At 40.9% G+C, this 24177-nt stretch overlaps 1 protein-coding gene and 1 pseudogene across 7 annotated transcripts in view; one reads left to right on the top strand and one right to left on the bottom strand.

Moving 5' to 3' along the window:
• ULK4 (unc-51 like kinase 4) overlaps positions 1 to 24177 on the top strand; it is a 709752-nt gene that overhangs the window by 32013 nt on the left and 653562 nt on the right. For 6 of the 7 annotated variants that reach the window (XM_050780350.1, XM_050780346.1, XM_050780348.1 and 3 more), the window contains 6 exons: positions 600 to 739; positions 4344 to 4506; positions 16146 to 16247; positions 17426 to 17509; positions 20239 to 20314; positions 23099 to 23191. In XM_050780350.1, coding sequence (XP_050636307.1) covers positions 600 to 739; positions 4344 to 4506; positions 16146 to 16247; positions 17426 to 17509; positions 20239 to 20314; positions 23099 to 23191 — 658 coding nt within the window. Of the gene's footprint in view, positions 1 to 599; positions 740 to 4343; positions 4507 to 16145; positions 16248 to 17425; positions 17510 to 20238; positions 20315 to 23098; positions 23192 to 24177 lie in introns of those variants that run through there. The other variant, XM_050780353.1, reaches the window with a different exon arrangement.
• The window catches only part of LOC126948533 (cytochrome c oxidase subunit 2-like), a 281739-nt pseudogene that overhangs the window by 219786 nt on the left and 37776 nt on the right, over positions 1 to 24177 (bottom strand).

Genomic DNA, 24177 nt, shown 5'->3' with positions numbered 1-24177 from the left:
TTTTCTTTATCCATTCATCTGTTGATGGATTGGCTGTTGTAATCTTGACCCTTAAAACAAAAATTTGTTTCTGGCACTTAGATGGTAGAGGAGTAACTGGGACCTTGGAAGAATATAGCAATGGGATTCTCAATGTGCCTGACTTTGGCCTTTTATTTCATTAATGGCACATGCTAAGGGTTGTGATTATCTGTTAAGGAAAGGCATAGTCTTTTTTGCCATGCAGTACTTTGCAGAATGTGACTTGACAGCACAACAGTAAACGAGAGTATAATATGATTTAAGTGCACAGTTTTGGGGTATTTACCATTAGTATTTGCAGCTGTTAGGGTTATTATCCTTTCATCTTACCTGCTTGCCTCTCACCATTCATCCATAGGGAGCAGGCACTTTCCTGAATCTGTCTCTGGTGCTTGGGCATAGACTTCTGTTGCAGCGCTTGGGCCACTGTATTCACTCACATGTGTGTTCCTCGACCAGAATGTCAGGGTTTACTGTCTTGATCATTTTTCAATGTTCGTATCTGTCAGCATGGAACGTCTCGGGTACTCTGTGATGGTAGGGGGTCAAAATGGGTGATTTTAATCAACTTCTTGCAGGTGGTTCCTTAAAAACAGTTATTGCTCAAGATGAAAACCTCCCAGAAGATGTTGTGAGAGAATTTGGGATTGACCTGGTTACTGGATTACATCATCTTCATAAACTTGGCATTCTCTTTTGTGACATTTCTCCTGGGAAGGTAATTCATGAAAGTTTTTTATTTTCTAACTGCTTCTGTCTCAATTTAGAGTGCTTTCACAAAGATGTTTTTATTTTTAGATAACATTTTGGTATAGAACATCTTGAAATTTTAGTTAATCTTTTTTTAAAATAAAAGGACGCAGGGCACAGGTGGCTCATGCCTGTAATCCCAACACTTTGGGAGGCCGAGGCGGGCAGATCACTTGAGGTCAGAAGTTCGAGACCAGCCTGGCCAACATAGCGAAACCTCATCTCTTCTAAAAACACAAAAGGCTGGGCGCAGTGTCTCTTGCCTGTAATCCCAGCACATTGGGAGGCTGAGGTGGGTGGATCACGAGGTCAAGAGATCGAGACTATCCTGGCCAAGATGGTGAAACCCCATCTCAACTAAAAAAAAAAACAAAAAACAAAAAAAACAAAAATTAGCTGGGCGCGATGGCACACTCCTGTAGTCCCAACTATTTGAGAGGCTGAGGCAGGAGAATTGCTTGAACCCGGGAGGCGCAGGTTGCAGTGAGCTGAGGTCACACCACTGCATTCCAGCCTGGGATTCCAGCGAGATTCCATTTCAGAAAAAAAAAAAAAAAGAAATAATGAGAGGAAATATATGGTACTGTATTTTAGCTACCTGTATAAGTTGCTTTTTGAATGTGAAGTCTCCTTTTCAGAGCTCTTTGAGTAATCACTTAATTCTACTAACCTACATTGTAAATGTTGAACCCAATATGTCTGTAAGATAAGGCCCTCTTAGCTCTTAAGTCATCGTACACATTTATGAACCATTGTTTTAGTTGATAGTGGCATTCTTGGCTATATATGTATGATTCCTGATATTATGGATCAAATATTTTCTTTTTGGTAAAATTAATTATCCACAACTAAATGTCCAGTATAGTAGAGTCATGAAACCTACTTGGTTTCTGAGTTGCAATCAACACTAACACTTAGAAGCTGTGTGAACCCGGACACGTTACCCTGCTTCTCTTTGCCTCAGTTTCTTTGTCACATGGAGATAGATTTTTCAAGATATTTGTGAGGATTACCTATTATATTTAGGTTAAGTTTCTAGGATACTTTTTGGTAAGTAGTGTACTCACGGTGACGTCAATTATTGTCTTTATAAGTACATACCCTGAGGAATTGTACATATTACTGGTCTGAGTTTTTACTTTTTCTTTAATATATGCCAAGGAAATAAAAAGCTGACTATTTCATTTAAGAATTTTATTTTTACAGGCCATCTGTATGAGAAGATAATTAAACCTAAAAAAGAAAACTCCATAAAGTCCTGTATAATGAATAGTAGTTCTTGTTTGAAATATTCACATATGTGCCTCAAGTCTGCAGCTACTCAACTGTCATTGTAGTGCTGAAAGCAGCTGTAGATTAATTTGTAAACACCTGGCTGTGGCTGCATTTCAATAACTTCATTTGTGGATATGAAAATTTGAATTTCATGTAATTCATTGTTACATGTCTAGAAATATTATTTTGATTTTTTCCCTAACCATTTAGAAATATAAAAACCACATTTAAAAAATTATTTTATTTTTATTTTTTTGAGACACAGTTTCACTCTGTTGTCCAGGCTGGAGTGCAGTGGTGTGATCTCAACTCACTGCAAACTCTGCATCCTGGGTTCAAGTGATTCTCCTGCCTCGGTCTCCCGAGTAGCTGGGACGGCAGACGTGTGGCAAATTTTTGTATTTTTAGTAGAGACAGGGTTTCACTGTGTTGGCCAGGCTGGTCTTAAACTCCTGACCTCAGGTGATCCTACTGCCTTGGCTTCCAAAGTGCTGGGATTACAGGTGTGAGCTACCATGCCTGGCCAAATCCCCACCCCCCCTTTTTTTACTTACTTTTTTTTGGTGTGGCAGTTTTCAGATGGTTTTTTTTTTTTTTAAATCTGACACTCTTGGTTCATAGCTGTACAAGGCAGTGGCCAGGGTTTGTCCCAGAGACTGTAGTTTGCTGATATCTATACGGGAGTTGTTTAATGAGATTTATTATCAGCTGTTATGATCTGAAAAACTCAGGCTGCTTTGTAACCCAAACCTGTGTTCTAGAACAGGGGTTAGCAAAGGTTAGGCAGGATTCCTATTTTTGTAAGTACACTTTCACTGGAACACAGCCACGACCTTTGGTTTATGTAATGTCAGTGGCTACCGTTGTGCAACAACAGAATTGAAGTATGAGATTCCATTGAAATGAAATGACATTGAAGTATAAAAGACTGTATGGCTCATAAAGTCTAAAATATTTATTAGCTGGCTCTTTACCGACCACAAAAAAATTTGCTGATCCCTGCTAGTGGTCCTCTGGACCAGCAGCATTAGGTTGACCTGGCACTTGGTAGAAATGGGCCCCATCCCAGACCTGTTGAAGCAGAAACTCTGGGGGTAGTGACTGGTAGTCTGTGCTTTAACAAGTCTTCCAGGGGATTCTGATGCTCACATAAGTTTACAAGCCACTATTGTAGACCAGCAGACATCCTTAGTATGTATTTGTGACTAGAAGTTAAGAGTTAACTTCACATTGCCTTTATTTTAATTTTATATTTTTGAGACAGGGTCTCACTGTCATGCAGAATGGAGTGCAGTGGCACAACCTTGGCTCACTGCAACCTCCGCTTCCCAGGTTGAAGTGATTCTCATGCCTCAGCCTCCTGAGTAGCTGGGATTATAGGCGCCCGCCACCATGCGCAGCTAATTTTTGTATTTTGAGTAGAGATGGGGTTTCACCATGTTGGCCAGGCTGGTCTCGAACTCGTGGCCCCAAGTGATCTGCCCGCCTCAGCCTTCCAAAGTGCTGGGATTACAGGTGTGAGCCACCGCACTTGACCCTACATAGCCTTGAAAAACCACAAAGCCACCTGACCCATTGTACCTATCTAGAAATACTTTTAATAGAGGAAATGGTAAAAGTAACAGAACAGTAGTTCCTGGCATGTTTTCAGCAATCCATAGATTCTAATCACAAATTATATTAGCAGACTTGAGCATTTGTCACATGCCAGCGACTGTTACAAACCCTTTACTTGTATAACTTCGATTAATCCTTACAACAGTCTGAAGAGTTTGGTATTATTTTTCCCATTTTATAGGTGAAGAGATTGGGGATTAGAAAGGTTAAATATGTTCTTCAAGGTCAGACAGCAAGTAAATGGTGGACCTGGGTGTAAAATCCAGATCTTCAACTTTAATCTTAACTCTACATTATGCTTCCTCACTTGAATAAACAACACCTCAGGCAGCTGGGTTTTCAAATCCTGTTAGAGCTGACACTGAGGCTTGGCAAGTGCAGATTGTTTTATTTTCATCATTGTTTATCTTTCCCCAAACCTGAAGTTTTCCACTTTGGTTATATGATGAGTTCATTATATAGATCTGAGAATGAACAATTTAATTTTGTATTTGATTATTAAAAAGTTGGATTTATTTTTCTTTAGCTTTTTAAAAAAATTATAAGCATTTATTTTTCTGAGTTCTGATGGAGAAAGAATAGCAATGCTCAAAAGTTCTTTAGTGCAATTATAAGAGATACTGATATATGTACAAATTAAGTTGATTTTTCTTCTGAAAACATTTATTTGATCTTCATAGATACTCTTGGAAGGGCCTGGCACACTGAAGTTTAGCAACTTTTGCTTGGCAAAAGTGGAAGGTGAAAATTTGGAAGAGTTCTTTGCTTTGGTGGCAGCAGAGGAAGGAGGAGGTGATAGCGGGGAAAATGTCCTGAAGAAAAGCATGAAAAGTAGAGTCAAAGGTATGTGGACCTGGAATACTTAAAGATCGTAACTCTAGTTGTGGACCATGCAAGTCTTGTATTTAGGAGACAATGTCAGTCTTTTGTTTTGCCACTCACATGACATATTGAAAATGGTAATGACCAGCAGACATAGTCTGGACATAGGAATGGCTTTATCCATGGCCTAAAGTATTCAATGTGGATCTACTCTGTAAGGCCTGGGGAACCTTAACAAAGCCTGCATTTTGTCCTCAGCTTTATGTTTTACTAAGCACTCATTAGCACATAGGAGGGGAATGGTGCCTGGAACATTAGTGGTTCAATAGAAATTAGTTGAGTGAATGATATTCTGTAGTTGAAACATATTTCTTTCTTTTTTTTTTTTTTAAATTTAAGTTCTGGGATACATGTGCAGAATGTGCAGGTTTGTTACATAAGTATACACACGCCATGGTGGTTTGCCGCACCCATCAAGCCGTCATCTACATTAGGTATTTCTCCTAATACTATCCCTCCTTTAGCCCCCCCCACCCCCTGACAGGCCCCGGTGTGTGATGTTCCCCTCCCTGTGTCCATGTGTTCTCATTGTTCAACTCCCACTTACGAATGAGAGTGTTTGGTTTTCTGTTCTTGTGTTAGTTTGCTGAGAATGATGGTTTCCAGCTTCATCCATGTCCCTGCAAAGGACATGAACTCATCCTTTTTTATGGCTGCATAGTATTCCATCGTGTATATGTGCCACATTTTCTTTATCCAGTCTATCATTGATGGGCATTTGGGTTGGTTCCACGTCTTTGCTATTGTGAATAGTGCTGCAATAAACATACGTGTGCATGTGTCTTTATAGTAGAATGATTTATATTCCTTTGGGTGTATACCCAGTAATGGGATTGCTGGGTCAAATGGTATTTCTGGTTCTAGATCCCTGAGGAATTGTCCTCCACAATGGTTGAATCAATCTACATTCCCACCAACAGTCCAAAACTGTTCTATTTCTCTACAGCCTTGCCAGCATTTTTGTTTCTTGACTTTTTGATAATTGCCATTCTGACTGGTGTGAGACGGTATCTCATTGTGGTTTTGATTTGCATTTCTCTAATGATCAGTGATGTTGAGTTTTTTTTCATATGTTTGTTGGCTGCATAAATGTCTTCTTCAGAGAAGTGTCTGTTCATATCCTTTGCCCACTTTTTGATGGGGTTATTTGCTTTTTTGTAAATTTAAGTTTTTTGTAGATTCTGGATATTAGATCTTTGTCAGATGGGTAGATTGCAGACATTTTCTACCATTCTGTAGGTTGCTTGTTCATTCTGATGCTAGTTTATTTTGCTGTGCAGAAGCTCTTTCGTTTAATTAGATCCCATTTGTCAATTTTGACTTTTGCTGCCATTACTTTTGGTGTTTTTGTCATGAAGTCTTTGCCCATGCCTGTATCCTGAATGGTATTGCCTAGGTTTTCTTCTAGAGTTTTTATGGTTTTAGGTCTTACATTTAAGTCTTTAATCCATCTTGAGTTAATTTTTGTATAAGGTAAAAGGAAGGGGTCCAGTTTCATTTTTCTGCATATGGCTAGCCAGTTTTCCCAACACTATTTATTAAATAGGGAATCCTTTCCCCGTTGATTGTTTTTGTCAGGTTTGTCAAAGATCAGACGGTTGTAGATATCTATTTTGAGGTCTCTGTTCTGTTCCATTGATCTGTTTTTGTATCAGTACCATGCTGTTTTGGTTACTGTGGCCTTGTAGTATAGTTTGAGGTTAGGTAGTATGATGTCTCCAGTTTTGTTCTTTTTGCTTAGGATTTTCTTGGCTATGTGGACTCTTTTTTGTTTCCATATGAAATTTAAAGTAGTTTTTTCCAATTCTGTGAAGAAAGTCAATGGTAGCTTGGTGGGGATAGCTCTGAATCTATAAATTACTTTGGACAATATGGCCATTTTCATGATATTGATTCTTCCTATCCATGAGGATGGAATGTTTTTCCAGTTGTTTGTGTCCTCTCTTATTTCCTTGAGCAGAGATTTGTAGTTCTCCTTGAAGAGGTCCTTCACATCCCTTGTAAGTTATATTCCAAGGTATTTTATTCTCTTTGTAGCAATTGTGAATGGGAGTTCACTCATAATTTGGCTCTCCGTTTGTTTATTATTGGTATAGGAATGCTTGTGATTTTTGCACATTGATTTTGTATCCTGAGACTTTGCTGAAGTTGCTTATCAGCTTTAGGAGGTTTTGGGCTGAGACGATGGAATTTTCTAAATATACCATCATGTCATCTGCAAACAGAGACAATTTGACTTCCTCTCTACCTATTTGAATACCTTTATTTCTTTCTCTTGCCTGATTGCCCTGGCCAGAGCTTCAGATACTACATTGAATAGGAGTGGTGAGAGAGGGCATCCTTGTCTTGTGCCGGATTTCAAAGAGAATGCTTCCCGTTTTTGTCCATTCAGTATGATATTGGCTGTGGGTTTGTCATAAATAACTCTTATTATTTTGAGATACATTCCATCGATACCTAGTTTATTGAGAGTTTTTAGCATGAAGGGGTGTTGAATTTTGTCGAAGACCTTTTCTGCATCTATTGAGATAATCATGTGGTTTTTGTCATTGGTTTTGTTTATGTGATGGATTACGTTTATTGATTTGTGTATGTTGAACCAGCCCTGCATCCCAGGGATAAAGCTGACTTGATCATGATGGATAAGCTTTTTGATGTGCTGCTGGATTCGGTTTGCCAGTATTTTATTAAGGATTTTCGCATTGATGTTTATCAGGGATATTGGCCAGAAATTTTTTGTTGTTGTTGTTGGTGTATCTCTGCCAGGCTTTGGTATCAGGATGATGCTGGCCTCATAAGATGAGTTAGGGAGGATTCCCTCTTTTTCTGTTGTTTGGAATAGTTTCAGAAGGAATGTTATCAGCCCTTCTTTGTACCTCTGGTAGGATTCGGCTGTGAATCCATCTGGTCCTCTACTTTTTTTGATTGGTAGGCTATTAATTACTGCCTCAATTTCAGAACTTGTTATTGGTCTATTCAATGATTCGACTTCTTCCTGGTTTAGATGTGGGAGTGTGTATATGTCCAGGAATTTATCCATTTCTTCTAGATTTTCTAGTTTATTGGTGTAGAGGTGTTCATAGTATTCTCTGATGGTAGTTTGTATTTCTGTGGGATCAGTGGTAATATCTCCTTTATCATTTTTTATTGCATCTATTTGTTTCTTTTCTCTTTTCTTCTTTATTAGTTTTGCTAGCGATCTATTTTGTTGATCATTTAAAAAGAAAACAGCTCCTAGATTCATTGATTTTTTTTTTGAAGGGTTTTTTGTGTCTTTATCTCCTTCAGTTCTGCTCTGAAATTAGTTATTTCCTGTCTTCTGCTAGGTTTTGAATTTGTTTGTTCTTCTCTAGTTCTTTTAATTGTGATGTTAGGGTGTCAATTTTAGATCTTTCCTACTTTCTCTTGTGGGCATTTAGTGCAGTAAATTTTCCTCTAGACACAGCTTTAAATGTGTCCCAGAGATTCTGGTACATTGTGTCTTTGTTCTCATTGATTTCAAAGAAGTTCTTTATTTCTGCCTTCATTTCGTTATGTACCCAGTAGTCATTCAGGAGCAGGTTATTCAGTTTCCATGTAGTTGTGTGGTTTTAAGTGAGTCTCTTAATCCTGAGTTCCTATTTATTGCACTGTGGTCTGAGAGACTGTTTGTTATGATTTCCATTCTTTTGCATTTGCTGAGGAGTGTTTTACTTCCAATTATCTGGTTGATTTTAGAGTAAGTGTGATGTGGTGCTGAGAAGAATGTATGTTCTGTTGATTTGGGGTGGAGAGTTCTATAGGTGTCTATTAGGTCCCCTTGGAGCTGAGTTCAAGTCCTGAATATCCTTGTAATTTTCTGTCTTGTTGATCTAATATTGACAATAGGGTGTTAAAGTCTCCCATTATTATTGTGTGGGAGTCTACGTCTCTTTGTAGGTCTCTAAGAACTTGCTTTATGAATCTGGATACTCCTGTATTGGGTGCATATATATTTAGGAGAGTCAGCTCTTCTTGTTGCATTGATCCCTTTACAATTATGTAATGGCCCTCTTTGTCTCTTTTGATCTTTGTTGGTTTAAAGTCTGTTTTATCAGAGACCAGGATTGCAACCCCTGCTTTTTTTTTTTTCGCTTTCCATTTGCATGGTAAATATTCCTCCATCCCTTTATTTTGAGCTTATGTGTGTCTCTGCATGTGAGATGGATCTTCTGAATATAGCACACTGATAGGTCTTGACTCTTTATTCAATTTGTAAACTGTGTCTTAATTGGGGCATTTAGCTTGTTTACATTTAAGGTTAATATTGTTATGTGTGAATTTGATCCTGTCATTATGATGCTAGCTGGTTATTTTGCCCGTTAGTTGGTGCAGTTTATTAATAGGGTCAATGGTCTTTACAATTTGGTATGTTTTTGCAGTGGCTGGTACCAGTTTTTCCTTTCCATGTTTAGTTCTTCCTTCAGGAGCTCTTGTAAGGCAGGCCTGGTTGTGAGAAGATCTCTCAGCATTTATTTGTCTGTAAAGGATTTTATTTCTCCTTTGCTTGTGAAGCTTAGTTTGGCTGGATATGAAATTCTGGGTTGAAAATTCTTTTCTTTAAGAATGTTGAATATTTGCCCTCACTCTCTTCTGGCTTGTGGGGTTTCTTCTGAGAGATCCGCTGTTAGTCTGATGAGCTTCCCTTCATGGGTAACCCAATGTTTCTCTCTGGCTGCTCTTAACATTTTTTCCATCTTTTTTTTTTTTTTTCTTTGAGACGGAGTCTTGCTCTGTCGCCCAGGCTGGAGTGCAGTGGCGCGATCTCGGCTCACTGTAAGCTTCGCCTCCTGGGTTCACGCCATTCTCCTGCCTTAGCCTCCAGAGTAGCTGGGACTACAGGCACCTGCCACCATGCCCGGCTAATTTTTTGTATTTTTAGTAGAGATGGGGTTTCACCGTGTTAGCCAGGATGGTCTTGATCTCCTAACCTTGTGATCCACCTGCCTCGGCCTCCCAAAGTGCTGGGACTACAGGCGTGAGCCACCGCGCCCGGCCTTTTCCATCATTTTAACCTTGGTGAATCTGACAATTATGTGTCTTGGGGTTGCTCTTCTTGAGGAGTATATTTGTAGTGTTCTCTGTATTTCCTGAATTTGAGTGTTTGCCTGTCTTACTAGGTTGGGGAAGTTCTCCTGGATAGTATCTCCTGTGTTTTCCAACTTGGTTCCATTCTCTCCGTCACTTTCAGGTACATCAATCAAACGTAGATTTGGTCTTTCACATAGTCCCATATTTCTTGGATGCTTTGTTCCTTTTCACTCTTTTTTCTCTAACCTTGTCTTTTCACTTTATTTCATTAAGTTGATCTTCAATTTCTGATATCCTTTCTTCCACTTGATCGATTTGGCTATTGATACTTGTGTGTGCTTCACGAAGTTCTTGTACTGTGTTTTTCAGCTCCATCAGGTCATTTATGTTCTTCTCTAAACTGGTTATTTTAGTTAGCAATTCCTCTAACCTTTTTTCAAGGTTCTTATCTTCCTTGTATTAGGTTAGAACATGCTCCTTTAGCTTGGAGGAGTTTGTTATTACCCACCTTCTGTAGCCTACTTCTGTCCATTTGTCAAACTCATTCTCTATCCAGTTTTGTTCCCTTGCTGGTGAGGAGTTGTGATCCTTTGGAGGAGAAGAGGCGTTCTGGTTTTTGGAATTTTCAGCCTTTTTGCCCTGGTTTCTCTCCATCTTTATCTATCTACCTTTTATCTACCTTTGGTGTTTGATGTTGGTGACTTTTGGATGGGGTCTCTGAGTGGACATCCTTTTTGTTGATATTGATGCTATTCCTTTCTGTTTGTTAGTTTTCCTTCTAACGGTCAGGCCCCTCTGCTTCAGGTCTGCTGGAGTTTGCTGGAGGTCCACTCCAGACCCTGTTTGCCTGGGTATCACCAGCAGAGGCTGCAGAACAGCAAAGATTGCTGCCTGTTCCTTCCTCTGGGAGCTTCGTCCCGGAGGGGCACCTGCCAGATGCTAGCTGGAGCTCTCCTGTATGAGGTGTCTGCGGGCCCCTACTGGGAAGTATCTCCAAATTAGGAGACACAAGGGTCAGGGACCCACTTGAGGAGGCAGTCTGACCTTTAGCAGAGCTTGAACGCTGTGCTGGGAGATCCGCTGCTTTCTTCAGAGCCATTAGACAGGGGCGTTTAAGTCTACTGAGCCTGCTCCCACAACCTCCCCTGCCCCAGGTGCTCTGTCCCAGGGAGATGGGAGTTTTATGTATATGCATCTGATTGGGGCTGCTGCAGATGCACTGCCCAAGGAGGAGGAATCTAGAGAGGCAGTCTGGCCACAGCGGACTCCACCTAGTTCGAACTTCCATGTGGCTTTGTTTACACTGTGAGGGTAAAACTGCCTACTTAAGCCTCAGCAATGTGGATGCCCTTCCCTGCACCAAGCTCGAGCATCGCAGGTCGACTTCAGACTGCTGCGCTGGCAGTGAGAATTTCAAGCCAGTGGATCTTAGCTTGTTGGGCTCTGTGGGGGTGGGACCTGCTGAGCCAGACCACGTGACTCCCTGGCTTCAGCCCCCTTTTCAGAGGAGTGATTGGTCCTGTGTCTCTCTGGCCTTCCAGGTATCACTGGGGTATGAAAAAAAAAACTCCTGCATCTAGTTGGTGTCTGCCCAAATGGCCACCCAGTTTTGTACTTGAAACCCAGGGCCCTGGTGGCATAGACACCAGAGGGAATCTCCTGGTCTGTGGGTTGGGAAGACCATTGGAAAAGTACAGTATGTGGGCCGGAGTGCACCGTTCGTCACGGCACAATCCCTCATAGCTTCCCTTGGCTAGAAGAGGGAGTTCCCTGACCCCTAGCGCTTCCCGGGTGAGGCAACGCCCCACCCTGCTTCGCCTTGCCCTCTGTGGGCTGCACCCACTGTCCAACCAGTCCTAATGAGATGAACTGGGTACCTCAGTTGGAAATGCATTAATCACCTGCCTTCTGCATTGATCTCACTGAGAGCTGCAGACTGGAGCTGTTCCTATTCAGCTATCTTGCCAGCATCCCTGAAGCAAATTTCTAGGGTGTATTCTTGGCATGTGAGATGGGGCTTGGGGGTGTTAACATTGCTATACTTGAGGGGGGAGTCTGAAGTAATGTTTCTTATACCTTTTGGGGGAAGTGCTAAAGATCTTTCCTCCTCAGGTTCCGTGTTCAGGTACTTGAGACTTTGGGCCATTGAAGCTCTGTGATACTCATAGTGCTGTCAGCTGAGTTTGGTGGCAGTTGTAGGAAAGGGCACGATGCGAGAAGGTGGCAGACATCCTTGGACTTGGTAGTCATGTGACCCAGGGATGAGGGAAGAGGATGGGGAGCAGCAGGTTAATCATAGGCCCCGTAAATAGGACTAAAGGAAATTATACTTTCAGGGCCAGGCTTGCATGTGGTAAGATTTCATGCCCAAGAAGAAGGCTTTTAATGTCCTCAAATTGTATTCCATAGAATTATCAGTATTCTATGAAAATGACTATTGTGGTCTATGTTAGTAGGATATGAAGTTCTGAATTATTGTGTATAATTTTATTATAGAAAACAAGGTCAATGGTATATTTTAGTATAAATGCATATTTAGTAAGGGGAAGAGAGCTGTGTTGTGGAGAAATAGGTCAGACGTTCTAGCAGTGATGCATACTTCTGAACTTAATCTAAGAGCAATTTCTATGATGGGGCAGGTTAGTCTGTTTGGCCAAGGGTAGAGGACACTTTCGTAACCAGCAGGGCAGAATCAGTCCTGACCTTTGGGGATCAGGTACTTCACAGGCAGTTAACCTTCACATCCCTGTGGCATTAAGATGAAAATAGAGTGTAAAACCACTTCTGTTTTTCTGGAGACTTGGAGAATTCACGGTCTAAGTGTGGTGGTGAACAAGGCACATGAAAAAATCACGCTACCTTTTGACATATTTGACTAGTTGGGTACTGTGATGGGGTTGGTGATTGGTCAGTGGTGGTGTACAGCCATGTTAACATTGATGCTGATGTTAGGGCAAACAGTTTGGTTAGGCTGCATAAAAGTAATATTGAAAAGAGCTTCTCATAAGGACATCTGGATTCTAGTTCTGTCTTTGCTTCTTTGTAACCTTCAGAGTCGTATCACATAGGTGCTAGGAGTTTTAATTTCCTGTGTAAAGATAGGGGTTGTCTGGATCATAGTTCCCAAATTCAGGGACAGAAAAGTTATATAAATCAATAAGGCCCAGTTTAAGAGGGATTGATGGGGGTTATGTCGAACTCAGCTCAATTTTGGCCCAGTCTTGTTGATTGATTGAGAGAAATTAGAAATCTGGGCTGATTTATGAAAACAGTTTCAAATTTAGAATCCCCTACCTACAGGTTAGGGTTCAAGTTCCACGATCTGGTCCAGTATTTCCTCTCTGTTCTTGTGGTGCCCACAAGATTGTGCTTCACTGTCCTTCAGTTGCAGATACAACTGACCAAGGCCTCCAACTACTTGAAGAAATCCATCAGTGCTTTTGCTCTGAGGCCACAGTTCTCATGACTGTACCTAGCTAGTGACTAAGCTTGGAGGGGACACTAAGGCAGGCCTATTCCTGAGAACACTCTAGTGGTCGACATTGGTTCAGGGATTCTTTTTGTTTGTTTATTTTGTTTGTTTTGAGATGGAGTCTTGATCTGTTGCCCAAGCTGGAGTGCAGTGGTGTGATGTCAGCTCACCGCAACCTCTGCCTCCGGATTCAAGCAATTCTCTGGCCTCAGCCTCCCAAGTAACTGGGATTACAGGCTGGAGTGCAATGGTGTGATCTTGGCTCAATGCAACCTCTGCCTCCCAGGTTCAAACAGTTCTCCTGCCTCAGCCTCCTGAGTAGCTGGGGTTACAGGCACCATGGCTGGCTAATTTTTTTTGTATTTTTCATAGAGACGGGGTTTCACTATCTTGGCCAGGCTGGTCTCGAACTCCTGACCTTGGGTGATTCACCTGCCTCGGCCTCCCAAAGTGCTAGCATTACAAGGGTGAGCCACTGCAACCTCTGCCTCCCGGGTTCAAGTGATTCTCCTGCCTCAGCCTCCCAAGTAGCTGGGATTACAGGCATGTACCACAATGCCCAGCTAATTTTGTGTGTGTGTGTTTTTTTTTTTTTTTTTTTTTTTTTTTTGAGACGGAGTCTTGCTCTGTCACCCAGGCTGGAGTGCATTGGCCGGATCTCAGCTCACTGCAAGCTCCGTCTCCTGGGTTTACGCCATTCTCCTGCCTCAGCCTCCCGAGTAGCTGGGACTACAGGCGCCCGCCACCTCTCCCGGCTAGTGTTTTTTTTGTATTTTTTAGTAGAGACGGGGTTTCACTGTGTTAGCCAGGATGATCTCGATCTCCTGACCTCGTGATCCGCCCATCTCGGCCTCCCAAAGTGCTGGGATTACAGGCTTGAGCCACCACGCCCGGCCTAATTTTGTGTTTTTAGTAGAGACGGGGTTTCTCCTTGTTGGTCAGGCTGGTCTTGGACTCCCGACTTCAGGTGATCTGCCTGCCTCAGTCCCCGAAAATGCTGGGATTACAGGCATGAGCCACCACACCTGGACGGCTTCAGCTTTCTTGAGAAAGACTTCCTTCTTTGTCTGTCTGGATGGCAGGATTTTATCAGACTGAATACTTAAGTGTTTTCTTTTATAACTTTCATAATATTTTGTGCATAAACCATTTAACTTACCATGTAATAATATACTCTTTTGTGTATTTGTTTTCTATCCATTTGAGTGTGAACCCAGGGACTTTAATTCCGTTGTTCATTAGTGCATTGATTTGTTAATTCCACATTTATTTATTTATTTTTTGAGACGGAGTCTCGCTCTGTTGCCCAGGCTGGAGTGCAGTGGCGTGATCTCAGCTCACTGCAAGCTCCGCCTCCTGGTTTCATGCCATTCTCCTGCCTCAGCCTCCCGAGTAGCTGGGACAACAGGTGCCTGCCACCACACCTGGCTAATTTTTTGTATTTTTTTTTAGTAGAGACGGGATTTTACTGTGTTAGCCAAGACTCAATCTCCTGACCTCATGATCTGCCCACCTCGGCCTTCCAAAGTGCTGGGATTACAGGCGTGAGCCACTGCCCCCGGCCCTCATTTGTTTATTTTTTTGAGACAGAGTCTTGCTTTGTTACACAAGCTGGAGAGCAGTGGCATGATCTTGGCTCACTGCAACCTTTGCCTGCTAGATTCAAGTGATTTTTGAATGGCCTCAGCCTCCCGTGTAGCTGGGATTACAGGTGCCCTCCACCACATCCAGCTAATTTTTGTAGTTTTAGTAGAGATGGGGTTTCACCAGGTTGGTCAGGCTGGTTTTGAACTTCTGGCCTCAAGTAATCTGCCTGCCTCAGCCTCCCAAAGTGCTGGGATTACAGGTGTGAGCCTGATCCACATTTATTTCTTAATTTGACTAGTTTACCCACGTTCTAGGTACTGGAAATAAGGATGGGAAGACAAACATTCATATTCAACAAATATTAATTAAACATCTATTAAGTGTTGGGCAGAGTGCAAGGGCATTCCATGGGTGTTATTTGTGTTTCCTCAGCAGCTAGTGCAGGCAAATATACCTTCCATCGATGTGTGCGAAATGTGATAGCATAGCAAAAATGCTCCATGGGAGAACTTTGTAGTCACGCATCAGGGCACACAAAGCTGCTGATCTGGCTGTGATGGGCTCTGGAGATAGGATTTGCTGGAAGGCTTACCTCAGTGGAATTTTGTTTCCAAATCATTGGAGGTTACTTACTTCCTGGGAAAGAGATTCTCACTGGGAGGTGGGAGTTTGTTAGATGGAATGCACAGACTGTGCACCAGGGAGAGACAAGGTCCCTGGGTCTTGGTGGGTGCTCTGCAACTGCCTAGCTGTGTGATTTACTGGAGGTTAAGTATCCCTCTAAAGCTTCCATTTCTCTTGTCAGTGAATAAGGGAACTTTCTGGCTCTAAAATATGGGATTTCTATGTAATATTAAACTTTGTATAAAGTATATGTGGCACACATGAGTGCTTTTCACTAAATATTTCCTATTCTCCTGGATAGATGGTAGGATTGCATCCTCCCCCTGGTCAAAGCCAACTAAGTGTGAGCAGAAGTGATGTGAGTAACTTTGAGATGGGAATTTTAGGAGCCAGTGTTCAGTTAGCTATATTCTTTCTCCCTGCCTCCAATTGAGGAAGCATGAGTGGAGTTGGAACCTCTATCAGCCAGGGTCTTTGAGTGACTATGAGGATCAGAGCTTCTTGGTAGATTTGTTATGGACATATTTAGTGATAGATAAACCTTTGCTGTTAAGCCAGTGGGATGTTGGGGTTGTTACATTTAAGGTTTAACTTGAACTATTCTAATTGAAATTTAAAAGAAGAATGTAGCTGAATGTGCCATACCTCTCAGGTAGATTTTAAATACCTTTTTATATTCACACACATCCTTTGCAAAATGTTACCTTAAAATTAGAAAACACTTAAAAATGTGAAATGCACATGAAGTTTTATTCATGCGTATGTTTTTCTCCTGCCCTTTTTCATCTCACCAGATCTTTCCTAGGTAGGTTCGCATTGGCAGCAATACAAATGCCTAACAGAGCTGTTCTCCATACTTTGCTTTTAGGATCTCCTATATATACAGCACCAGAAGTTGTGAGGGGTGCTGACTTTTCCATCTCCAGTGACCTCTGGTCTTTGGGCTGTCTGCTTTATGAAATGTTTTCAGGTAATTGTTTCCTGAATAGGTATAAAATCAGATATGACTAAAATAAAACCAGGTTAAGTCTGTAGTTTGCAGATGTTTTACTTACAAGATGTTAAAAAACTTGATTTTTAAAAATTTTGAGACAGTCTCGCACTGTCACCCAGTCTGGAGTGCAGTGACACGATCTCAGCTCACTGCAGCCTCTGCCTCTTGGGTTCAAGCCATTCTCGTGCCTCAGCTTCCTGAGTAGCTGGGCTTACAGGTGCCCACCACTATGCCAGGCAATGTTTTGTATTTTTAGTAGAGACAGGATCTCACCATGTTGACCAGGCTGGTCTTGAATGCCTGACCTCAAGTGATCTGCCTACTTAGGCCTCCCAAAGCTCTGGGATTATAGGCATGAGCCACTATGCCTGGGCAAAAAACCTGTGACCTTATTAAATTTTTTTCTTTTTTTTTTTTTTTTTTTTTTTTGAGACGGAGTCTCAGCTCTGTCCCCCAGGCTGGAGCATAGTGGCCGGATCTCAGCTCACTGCAAGCTCCGCCTCCCGGGTTCACGCCATTCTCCTGCCTCAGGCTCCCGAGTAGTTGGGACTACAGGCGCCCGCCACCGCGCCCGGCTAGTTTTTTGTATTTTTTAGTAGAGACGGGGTTTCACCGTGTTAGCCAGGATGGTCTCGATCTCCTGACCTTGTGATCCACCCGTCTCGGCCTCCCAAAGTGCTGGGATTACAGGCTTGAGCCACTGCGCCCGGCCATTAAATTTTTATATATACTGATTTTGGCTGAGTTGCTTGGTATCTAGGCATATGCAGATTCCTAGAAACTTCTTGACAAATAGGTAGTTTTTCATGATAATCTGGAATGCTGAAATGTGCTTAACTCAAAAACGGTGATGATTAGAAATTTTTGTAAAGATGCCTTGCAACTGTGTATTATTCAGATGCGTTGAATGGCCTATACACCCATTGGTTCAGAGTAGTGGTCCATATGTGTGTTTGTGTATTTGTTAGGATGATAATACGTTTTGAATTAAGAGAAATATAAATTATATAGGCAGTGCCTGGTACGTACTAGGCATTAGCTATTCCTGTATATTTTTTCTAGAAGTTGTATAATCTTGAAATATCTGTAGTGGAGATGAGAATTATTGGTGATAGCAGACTTCTTTAATTTTTCAAGTTTTCATATGATTTCAGGAAAACCTCCATTCTTCTCAGAAAGTATTTCAGAATTAACTGAAAAGATCTTATGTGAAGATCCTTTGCCACCTATTCCAAAAGGTAAGATTTCTTATGATAAAAATGGAATTAATTTACATTTTCCACTGATTAAAGGTGTACCTTTATCCAAAGTTTGCTTTTATTGATTCGTAACTCCCCAAAGTTACCTTTTATAAATGATCACAAGTTGATATTTTTAGAAATGTTAGTATTTCCTTTGACATTTTTTAAAGATGCTGAAACAGAGAACAAAGTACTAATAGATTTCCCTCATTTAAAAACAAATTATTTTGTACATCTATATCACAAAAAGTATGGCTTAAAGACTTAAGAAACTTAAACACTCATGTGACATTACTTTTTGTATGTATCATTTACTTTGTAGTCATATCCCATGTGGTTATTTCTATCTCCTGTTGGAACAAATCCGCCGTTTCCTTATCCTGATCAATCAGAATGCTACCCTTATGAGTTTGAAAATCTTTATTTTATATATATATATATATTTATTTATTTTTGAGACAGAGTCTCACTCTGTTGCCCAGGCTGGAATGCAGTGGCGTGATCTTGGCTCACTGCAACCTCTGCCTCCTGGGTTCAAGCCATTCTCCTGCCTCAGCCTTCCGAGTAGCTGGGATTACAGGTGCCCGCCACAGCACCCGGCTAATTTTTTGGTTTTGTTTTTTAGTAGAGACGGGGTTTCACCATCTTGGTCAGGCTGGTCTCGAACTCCCAACCTCATGATCCACCCACCTCAGCCTCCCAAAGTGCTGGGATTACAGGCATGAGCCACTGCACCCGGCCTAAAAATCTTTAAAATTAGATACAGTTGTAGTATTTTTTTTTTTTTTTTTTTTTTTTGAGGCGGAGTCTCGCTCTGTCGCCCAGGCTGGAGTGCAGTGGCGCGATCTCGGCTCACTGCAAGCTCCGCCTCCCGGGTTCCCGCCATTCTCCTGCCTCAGCCTCCCGAGTAGCTGGGACTACAGGCGCCGCCACCACGCCCGGCTAATTTTTTTGTATTTTTAGTGGAGATGGGGTTTCATTGTGTTAGCCAGGATGGTCTCGATCTCCTGACCTCGTGATCCGCCCGTCTCGGCCTCCCAAAGTGCTGGGATTACAGGCTTGAGCCACCGCGCCCGGCCCAGTTGTAGTATTTTTAAAGTGTTGGAACTTTAATCATATAAATTGTGGTTAATGTAATGATCTATCAGCAATAATTTTTAAGGAAAGAAAAAAGAAGGCACAAATGCAGTAAAACATTTTGCTATACATTGTTAAAGTTTATCTTACGACACATAAATGAAAACAGGATTCTGCAAAAATTAGTGCTGTGTATATATGTATATATTTATTATTATTATTTTATTATTATTATTATTTTTAAGAGAACAGGGTTCTGCTATGTCACTCAGGCTGGAGTGCAGTGGTGCAGTCAGCCTCCCGAGTAGCTGGGACTGCAGGCGCACACCACTGGGAATGGCTAATTTTAAAATTTTTTTGTGGAGACAGGATCTTGCTATGTTGCCTAGCTTGTCGTGAACTCCTGGCCTTGATTGAGCCGCCTGCCTTGGCCTCCCAGAGTGCTGGGATTTCAAGTATGAGCCACAATGTGTGGCCATTACTACTACTTTTAACCATAGACTGATGACCTGGATATGGTATATAACTAATTTAAAAAGACAAAACATTATGAGATTAGTGGTATTGGACAGTGTCATAATATAATGCTTCTTATTTCTGTTAAAAATCTTAAAAGAGGGATTGCAAATATTCTAATCATAGTACTTTGTAATGCAAAGTTGTTCAAGTTAGGAATACTTCAAAGAATAAGGTATAATTAATAGTTAATTAGGGCTGAACATGGTGGCACACACCTGTAATCCTAGCACTTTGGGAGGCCGAGGTGGGTGGATCGCCTGAGGTCACGAGTTCATGACCAGCCTGACTATCATGGTGAAACCCCGTCTCTACTAAATATAAAAAAATTAGCCAGGCATGGTGGCACATGCCTGTAATCCGAGCTACTTGGGAGGCTGAGACAGGAGAATCGCATGTACCTGGGAAGCAGAGGTTGCAGTGAACCGAGATCACACCATTGCACTCCAGCCTGGGCAACAAGAGTGAAACTCCTTCTCAAAAAGAAAAAAAATTTGGAGCTGAGCTTAGTGGTTCACACTTGTAATCCCAGCACTTTAGGAGATCCAAGGCAGGTGGATCACTGAAGCCCAGGAGTTTGAGACTAACTTAGGCAGCATAGTGAGACCCCATCTCTACAAAAAATAAACAAAAGTTAGGCATGGTGGTGCATGCCTGTAGTCCCAGCTACTCTAGAGGCTGGAGTGAGAGGATCACTTGAGCCTGAGAGGTAGAGGCTGGAGTGAACCATGATCGTGCCGCTGCACTCCAGCCTGGGTGACAGAGCGAGACTCTATCTCAAAAAACCCCCCCAAAATAGTTGAAGACAAGTGTTTGAGTTTGTTAAGCTGGTGATTCTTATTGGGATTGTTCAGTGAAGAGAAGGCTTAGAGGTTTGTTAAGACTTAGTTTTTGAGATTTACATTTCCTTTTTGTGATCTAGGAAAATATGTTTTTAATCTTTGTGTTCTGTACCTCCCCATCCTGCCCCATTAAATGGAGGATATAATTGTTGTTAATGGATTTAGAGTTCTCTTAATAATAATTTATGTGTTTAAAATACTATTACTTTAAATGTTGATGTAAGAGATAAAAATAAAATTGATATGTATTTACTACTTACCATTTTTTCTTGGAAATTAATTTGTTTATAGATTCTTCTCGTCCTAAAGCTTCTTCAGATTTTATTAATTTGCTTGATGGGTTACTTCAAAGAGATCCTCAAAAAAGGTTGGGACAGTATTTTGATTTTTTTTTCTTTTTCTTTTGAGTTCTGTAAATGGAGTAAGGGACAGTATTTTAATGGGAATAAATAGTGGAATATTTTCCCCCTTTTATGCACTTCTAAAATGGTGCTGTTCTTAATATACAAATTGTTATTCAAATTATTATTTTTTAAAGAAGTCTGACTTCGGATTAAAAGTGCTTCTCTCAGTTTGCAGGTGTTTTTAATCATGAGGAATTTTTGAAGTCAGTTTCTCTTTTCAAGTATTAAGTAGTTGACAAATTTTCTTATAATTCCCGAATCCAAGAAGTACCATTTCTTGTATTTTGTATTTCAGGCTAAAACTGTTTGACTATTGACCTAGGGATGATATTGTCAAGTTAAGGTGCTGTTAACTGAGTGATATTTAATGTGACCTGTTTTTATGACAAGCCTGTCATAATGGGGATATTAAGTGATAGGATAATAGGCACCTTGTGAATTTTCTGTCAGTGATGGCAGTGTTAGAAATCATTGTTGAGGCACAGGGTAGGGGAGGCTAGGAGGTGGACCAGAGTGGGAAAGAGGCCCAGGCAACTAATTTCTGGCTCTGGTTCTGTCACTAGATAACTGGGATGCAGGGATGGGAGGAGGGTTCTGTTTATAAAATGGAGAATAAATTTAGTGTAGCATATATAAGAGTCCACTCTTTTATTAAATATGTTTTAAAAACTGCAGAAGGAAATGCTGATTTTTGTATAAGCTGTAGGACAAACATCCTTTACTTACATTAGAATGCTTTCAACATTAGTGTTATTTTGGTGGATAGTTTTTCAGACATCTTTTGATAGGATGTAACTATACCTAATTTACTTAAGAGAGTGTATCTACATATCCCTACATTTATAACCCTATGCTATATAATTTTCTTGCTTACACAGGACCACTCCATAACCTATTTTTTTCTCTCATGGTACATTATGCATATTTTTCCATTTCCATTTCTGAGTCTTGCTTTGTCACCCAGGCTGGAGTGCAGTGATGCAATCTTGGCTCACTGCATCCTCCACCTCCTGGGTTCAAGTGTTTCTCATGCCTCAGCCTCCTGAGTAACTGGGATTTCAGGTGCGTGCCACCATCCCCAGCTAATTTTTGTGTTTTTAGTCGAAATGGGGTTTCACCATGTTGGCCATGCTGGTCTGGAACTCCTGACCTCAAGCAGTTCCACCTGCCTCGGCCTCCCAAAATGCTGGGATTACATGTGTGAGCCACTGTACCTGGCTGCTTGGTCATTTTAAATGGCTGTAGAATGTACATACAATTACCTATAAAAAAGTAAACGTTTAGAATGCCTCTTGATTTGTAATATTATATACGTTGTTACAGTAAATATCCTTTTGTGACTTTTTTAAATGTTTTTGGGTTTACTTGGGTAATTATCTCTTTCATGTGAGTTTCTTAAAGTGGAATGGCTTGCTAAAGGCTGAGAGCATTTAAACAGTTTGATACATTTCCTACATTCTAGGAACATGTGCTGATTTACACTCCCAGCAACAATATGTTAGAAAGCTCCTTCCCTCCCACTCATCTATAGTGTGCCTTGTTGATCTACATTTTTGTCAGTTTGATGGGTGAAAATAAATTTTACTTCGTTGGCTATTTTTATTTCTCTTTTAGTGAACCATAAGAGCTTTTTGTGTAAAGGAATATTATATGTGGTTGCAAATTCTATTATTTGTGCTTTACTTTTGATTGGAGTAATTTTATTCAATACAGAAGTTTTGAGTGATTAGTCAACTATAAATTCTTTTCTTTTTTGTTTTAAAGTTTCAGTCAGGCTTAATTTTCCCACTCTGGTGAGTATGCCTACAGGTATACTGTATTAGTAGTGAAACTTAATCTTTTGAAAATGAGCCTGAGTTTTAAATACAGCCTAAAGTCTTTTTAATGCAAGTGAACTAGTTAGGTAATATTATTTTGATTCCTAAACAAGGTGTGAATGTATATGATTATGAAGCTGATATTCTTCCTCTGCCTCGGCACCCCCTCCTGAGACGGGGTCTCACTCTGTCACCCAGGCTGAAGTGCAGTGGTGTGATCTTGGCTCGCTGCAACCTCTGCTTCCCAGGCTCAAGAGATTCTTCCACCTCAGCCTCCCAAGTAGCTGGGATTATAGGTGTGGGCCAGCACACCCAACTAATTTTGTATTTTTTGTAGAGATGGGGTTTTGCCACATTGTCCAGGCTGATCTTGAAATCCTGGACTCAAGCAATCTGCCCACCTTGGCCTCCCAAAGTGCTGGGATTACAGGTGTGAACCACCGCGCCTGGGCTGATATTCTTATTTATTCCCGAATGAAGTTCTAACAGAATAGTTCCAAAACTTAAATGTGTCAGTCAGGGTAAGTAAAATAATCTTGCCTCTGTTGTGAAATAAAGGATGACAGGATTATAGATATCTGATATATTTACTTTAGAATTTCAAATTATTTATCAATTCCCTTTTTCCCACGCTGGTTGAAGAACCCAGACTCTGGAATTTGAACCCTGAAACTTCTAATCCTTACTTATCAGACTGTTTCATTCTGTACCATTTAAGGCTTCTGAATTGTTTCTTTTTATCTTGCTGTCTAAAAGAGGTTAATTGCATACAAAAATGAAATAATAAAATATAAAATAATTTCAAAGGTACATATGTACCTTTAGGAGATACAAATTGTAAAATCCGATATGTGTAATTGGGACATGTCTTGGGAGTTTTTCATGGTAAATCATGTTAAAGTAGAGTTTTAACATTTATGTTTTTTAAAGATTAACTTGGACAAGGCTACTGCAGCATTCATTTTGGAAGAAAGCTTTCGCTGGACCAGATCAGGAATCAAGCATGGAAGATCTCAGTCTCAGGTAGTATACACTTACCTTCGTGTATAAGACATAGTTACTGGACACTTAAGCCCATTACTATTCTAATTATACAACATCTATGACCTGAATTTCTCTGCTTTTGTAGTAGGAGAAAATCCAGCATTTGTTTAATTAAGGGTTGCTTAAGGAGTTTACTCGTGATATTTTTGTGTTCTTAATTTTGCATATTTTCTGTTGTTATTCTTTAGTCATTGATATAATATGATAATCATTAGTTCTGTTACCAAATACATCTGGCTTCCTACCTCCCAAGTATATGGTAGGATCTTTTTTCTCCCCTTTAAGTTAGGTGTGGTCATGTGACTTGTTTTGGGTAACAAATGTTAGCAAAAGTAATATGTGTTATTCCCAGATCCAAAGTTGAAGAGCAGCAGTAATTTACCACATGATGAGGTAATTGGGAAGAAAAATGTCAAAATGGAGTTCTAGGCTGGATTTTTTTTTTTTTTTTTTTTTTTTTTTTTTTTTTTTTGAGACAACGTCTCACTCTGTCATCTAGGCAGGAGTGTAGTGGTACAATGATGGCGCACTGCAGCCTTGACGTCCCTGGGCTCAGATGATCCTCCCACCTCAGCATCCTGAGTAGCTGAGACTATAGGTGTGCGCCACTACACTCAGCTAATTATTGTATTTTTAGTAGAGACAGGATTTCACCATTTTGCCCAGGCTGGTTTCAAACTCCTGGCTTCAAGTGATTTGCCTGCCATGGCCTCTCAAAGTGCTAGGATTATAGGCGTGAGCACCATGCCTGGTCTGTCAGCCTGGATCTTTTTTTTTTTTTTTTTTTAATTTGTTAAAAACAAAAAAGAGGAGACAAGTTCTCACTATGTTGCCCAGGCTGATCTCGAACTTCGGAGTTCAAGCGGTCCGTCTGCCTCAGCCTCCCAAAGTGCTGGGATTACAGGTGTGCACCACCACGCCTGGCCTTAGCCTGGATCTTGAGGGACTACAGTGACATAGCTTTC

The sequence above is a fragment of the Macaca thibetana genome, chromosome 2 (genome assembly GCF_024542745.1).
Source record: "Macaca thibetana thibetana isolate TM-01 chromosome 2, ASM2454274v1, whole genome shotgun sequence".
Lineage (NCBI taxonomy): Eukaryota > Metazoa > Chordata > Mammalia > Primates > Cercopithecidae > Macaca > Macaca thibetana.
Note: the sequence above shows the minus strand (reverse complement) of the source record. Positions and strands in the feature narration are given on the sequence as shown.